The 5,164-nt window shown below is 41.6% G+C and overlaps 1 protein-coding gene across 1 annotated transcript in view; it reads left to right on the forward strand.

Annotated features, from left to right (window-relative positions):
• The first annotated feature begins 4,488 nt into the window (after positions 1 to 4,488).
• LOC104834513 (CDC42 small effector protein 2-B-like) overlaps positions 4,489 to 5,164 on the forward strand; it is a 1,712-nt gene continuing 1,036 nt past the window's right edge. Inside the window, exons 1-2 of the mRNA XM_010571902.1 lie at positions 4,489 to 4,542; positions 4,964 to 5,065. Of these exons, the coding sequence (XP_010570204.1) occupies positions 4,489 to 4,542; positions 4,964 to 5,065 (156 nt within the window). The remainder of the gene's footprint in view (positions 4,543 to 4,963; positions 5,066 to 5,164) is intronic.

Below are 5,164 nucleotides of genomic sequence, written 5' to 3' on the forward strand. Positions count from 1 at the left end.
GCGGCCCGCGGCTGCCCGCAGGGGCGCGGCGGAGCGGGGAAAGGCCGCGGGAGGGTGGCGAGACTCGGTACGGCAGGGCTGCTCGGAGTGGGAAAAGGCGGGGAGGAATCCCGCGAGCGGCGCCGTTTGCTCTGTGGCGGGGTGACCCCTGCAGGTCTCCAGCGGGAAACGCGCCAGCAGTCGGGCAAGCATCGTCGGCGTTCAAGGTCGAAATTTGTCCTTGGGCCGTGAAGTTAGGGAGCTCTAATAGGCGCGTGGAAAGTTGAGTGGGAAACTTAGTGTGGAGGGTTTGTCTCCTGCAGCCCCCAGGTCTCGAATGAAGGGCAGTTCCCTACTCCTTCAACCGGAGGAGCACACGTGTTTCCTCGGCCATGGTGTTTGTCCCTCAGCGCTTGGACTCCCGCTAACTGCAGAAAACCACAGGACTGGAAAATCTGCTACGCCTGAGGGACTTTACCTCTTCTTGTTAAGGCTTTTTTCCTTTCTATGAAGAAATAAAGTGTATGGTCGTGGCTTTTTTTTTTTTTTTTTTACCTAGTTTGCATTTATTCTTGGTAACGTTGAATTCCATCATTTACAAGCTACTAACTCAATTCAGCATGTTTACAATACCAGTGGTCGGTGTGTTGCCAACCATTCAGCTTGTTTCTCATCTTTTTGTGAGTTTCGCTGATTTTCTTCTGGTCAGGCTCCAGACGAATCTCAGTTGATTTCTCTCACAGTTATTTTTAACTTGCAAACAGAACACATAATTTGGTCTCTTGGCTCTTCTTTTTTGAGGGGGGGGACAGTTAGTTAAAAATGCTTTTTTTTTTTTTCCACTTTGTGACTGAGCTCATTTCTGATCTGCCATAGAGGATCTGGGGGTGGGTTTGGGGGGTTTTGGGTGTGGGGTTTTTTTAAATGTGTGTGTCTACTTAGCTTTTAAATGGAGAAGGTTCATATCTCCTCAGACAACACCCAAATTCCTTAGATTAACAATACCAATGCACCTAGATTAATGGAGGTTTCAAGTAAAACCCCATTCTCAGCTTCCTATGAAGCTTCAGGATGGTAGAAGGCCAATATATAATCAAACTACATATTAGTGTTATTATGTAGTTTGAGGACTACATCTCAAACTTAATTTGTAATCTGTACATGTATTAATAAAATCAGATGCTACTTTAAAGCAGTTAAGCTCACTCTACAGCAGGAATTCAGCTGTTTGGCTCCAAGGTTCTTCCAAAGTCTTGGTAAATTTTTTTTTTTTTTTTTTTTTTTTACTCTTCACCTTTCACCAAGCAAGATGCACTGTTCAACTTTCATGCTCAAAACTAATTTTTGATCTGGAAATTCAAGTTCCACTGTTTTTTACCATACCTTGCCATTCAAATATGTAAACATAAAACTGTTTCAGTATTTTAACATGCTGTAAATACCAAACAAGCACAGTAAGGATAATGAACAAATTAGAAGCACAGTGATTTTTAGAAAGGCAATTAGGCTGAAATACGCTGCTCTCACCTCAACTCAGTACTGATAGAGCTGGAATGAAAATGACAGTGGCTGGACTCAGAAGTTACCACAATTTAACAGCTTGGTTGAGGCAGGGTGATGGTAGCCTGCACCCGATGTGTGAAACTATATGCTAAATTTACACTCACTGTCCTTTGCTAATAGCTCAGAGTCAAGGCTTTGTCATGATCAGACCTCGAGTCTAAAGGCCAATTCTGAAGAACAGATACATTTAGTGGATGTTATTTGTCAAGATTATAGTGCATCTCTCATGTCCATGGAAGGGGAGAACTCTTTTGTTTTGATTCAGGCAAACATTTTCCACTTCATATACAATGGGTATTCTGTAAGTAAAATACAAGAATATTTTGAATACTGTTTAATACATGGCAATGGTAGAACAAATTGAATGTTATGCTCAGTAAAGTATATCTAAACATTCATAAAGCTCTCGGGCGCTTTAAGGCTACGGACTCCAGAATGGCTGTGCCTCCTGCCCATCGCATTCAACATCTGTGTCTGCGTGTGCTAGCCATTTCCTTGGCCCTTTGTCTTTCTCTCCGCGATGATACTGCTGCTATGGTGAAAAATAGAGAGAAAGAACAACAGGATATTGTCCAATTCTGGTCTGCGTGCCAACACTGACAAAATGTTGTTTTCTCCTCAGTTTGGGGATTCTTGTTGGCTTTTATTAGCTCTGGGTGAGCCTGAACACATTAAGATGTTTTTAAAATTCTTCCAGTTAGCGTGGAAACCTTGAGTCTGTGGGAGGAAGGTGGTGTCCCATGCCCCAGCACAGACATTCCTGTCCTGGAGGATGATACTCTGACTCACGCAGAGGAAAAGAAGAGTTCTGTTGTAAAACACAACAGGAAGACGTCCAGTGCTGCTGTGTGCCAGGAGGACACCTGCAGAGCTGCCACAGGGGTGGAAGTGAGCCACAGGCTGTATGGATAGTGCTGAGAAAACTGCACGGCTGCACAAAGCTGACGCCAAACTAGGGTGCTGTTTGTGGTTTCCGTTCTGCTTTTCTGACACCTGTAGGTAAGCGCGAAGTGCACAGCAGAATTCTGCAGCCCCTTACAGAGTGAAGGAACCGTCGCAGGGTACGGGATCACAGTGAAGCATTCTTGCTTAGCAATCAGGATTAATTATAACCCGGGAATATGAACTGTAAACGCGCTGCAGTTGCCAAGACAGGAGCTGGCTGTGTGCCAGCGCTTGCATGAGGACATACCATCCCGTCAGGACTCCCTGGGAGCAGCAGGTAACACCCCAGGTACGCGTGGAGCCCCACAGAGGTAGATGGCCAAATGCTGGCGGGTGCGGCAGGAGGAGGGTAGGCGTTCGACCGTTATTTTGGGATGGGAGTGTTTCTCTATCTAATTTGATGCTCATCTCAGTCTGCTTTCAAAATAGGTTATTAGTGTACAGTGACACACTTTACGATTTTTAAGAAAATCTTAGCTTTGATACTGTCTCCTTAACATGAAATAAACCCCCGAATTCTGCAGCTAATGTGAAGTGTAGGCAAAAGCTTCAGCTTCTGCGTGTTCTTATGGTTGCATGGGCCACTGTCCCTTCTTTGCTGCACTCAGACAAGGTATCAGTGGTGATAAAGACCGTTGTGAGAAGATGAAGTGAGGTGAAAAATGGTAATTGAGCCAGATAATGAGTTGTATTAAAACTACCCAGGATAAAATGGAATAATATATGACACATTCTGCAATAAGTATCACATAGGCCACCTAAAGCTAAGAGGCAAATGTAACAAATGCTTTGAAATATAAATGGCAGAAATTTAAAAAATCTGCTTGAAGTGTGAGAAGTGATGAAGTGTAAGAAAACCACAAAGGTGAAAGAAATAGATGTGCTAATTACATAATTGTGGCACTACATAAGAAATGCCTGTGAAGGGGGAATCTTACGTTGTTTGGTTGCGAAGACTTTAGTGGAAGCTTAGAAAGACTGAATTGATGAAGCTGGAAGTTCTGTTAAGCTGTAAGCTTTAAAAAAAAAAACAAACCTTTTTTTATAAATTAACACATTATAATATTGTTTTAATAACCTCATGTATGAAAAAGTTGATATGAAAGGCTACTCTATAGTCCTGGGTTTGATTTAAAGGAAGATATAAAAAAGAAAAAAGGGGGGGGGAGGGGCGGTAACCACTAAAAAGTTGTTTTTTATCATAGCTTCAGGGCACTTAAAGTTAGTGAGTTTCCTGGTTGTGTCTCTAGTTCAAGAGTGCTATGTTAATAGTTTTATACATTCTGGGAAGCTCTAGGCTCTGATGAATGGTTTCTGTTGCTGGTATACAAAGCTTTTTTTCCTCTTCTTTTAAGGGCTTTCTGGAGTTGTAGAATAGTCTTTCCTTTGAGCTTTTCTATGTCTAAGAAGAGTAACTATGTCAGATGTAAGAAGGAAACTTTCTTTTGCACCAGTTTGTAAAAGTTAAGCATTCAATCTGTTGTGCTTCAAAGCTATTTTCTTTCAAAATACTAAATAGTTCATGAGTATTGGCTAGCTCTGCTTACAACCAGATCGCAGACTGTTAAACAAGACCTAACTTAATTCTAGCATTTCTTTTATTACGCTTCTGTAAGGAAACCAGAACTTATACTACTGGCTGTCTGGGTGTAAATGTGCAGAGTTCTTAACCCTGACTTCTGACATGAACATACTGATTTCAAATTGATGCTACTTTTCAGTCCAGGTGTGTTTAAGAATTTTACAGTCTTGTTTTAGTCTTCCGAAATGTCTGTTGCTCAATAACTGTTACAAGACTTTGATATATTTTAGTATAAATTTAAATAATAATCTCTTTGCAGGTATACTCATCAGATGCTTTCTATGATCTTTACCAGTGAATCTGCACAAGCAATTCCTTCCTAAACTCACCTTAGGAACTGCATATTGGTCCTCATATTGCTTTAACTCCCAGAGAAATAATTACGCTTAGCAAGACCTTATTACCTGCTGAAAAATAGAATGACTGAGTTCCTGGTTTGTTTTAATTGGTGCAATGGTGAACAGCCCCAGCCGGTAGGTAGATGCACAACTGACATCCTTTGTCAGATTTGAAATTTTGTCTTTCAGTGATGTGGAAAACACTTCCATTGTCATGTTGTTTTGATTAGTTTGGGCTAAGTAATGCAAAAGCTAAAAGCAGGCCTGTTAAACTATGTTTAAGCTATGTGTGTTTTGCCAGAAACTTTGGCCATGTGACTTTGCAGTTCTCAGGCCTTGAGTTTCCAACATTAAAGAAAGTTTTTGCAATAATTCAATGAGCTGTAATAAAAGTGACTTTGACCCTCTCTTATTGCAAACAGTCTGAAACTTCAGCCTGGTTGCCATGAGGAGTTATTAGGGGTCAGTACTGACTGTCTTATCTCAGCTGCTTGTTTCTGTCTGAAAGTTGCTCATGTTCTCTGAATAGAGACCTAAGGTATCTTCTCTCTTACAGAAGAGGCGTCGGAGACTGGACCGGAATATGATAGGAGAGCCAATGAACTTTGTACACACTGCGCATATTGGGGCAAGAGAGATGAGTAGTGACTATTCATCAGTAAGTGTGCACCTCTTTGATAAGCAAAAATCTCCACTCAGTAACGTGTAGAGCAGGTAGCTAAAAAAGTACTAGATAACTGTAAGAGAGAGAAAAATC

The sequence above is a fragment of the Haliaeetus leucocephalus genome, unplaced genomic scaffold (assembly GCF_000737465.1).
Source record: "Haliaeetus leucocephalus isolate CR32 unplaced genomic scaffold, Haliaeetus_leucocephalus-4.0 Scaffold339, whole genome shotgun sequence".
Classification (NCBI taxonomy): Eukaryota; Metazoa; Chordata; class Aves; order Accipitriformes; family Accipitridae; genus Haliaeetus; species Haliaeetus leucocephalus.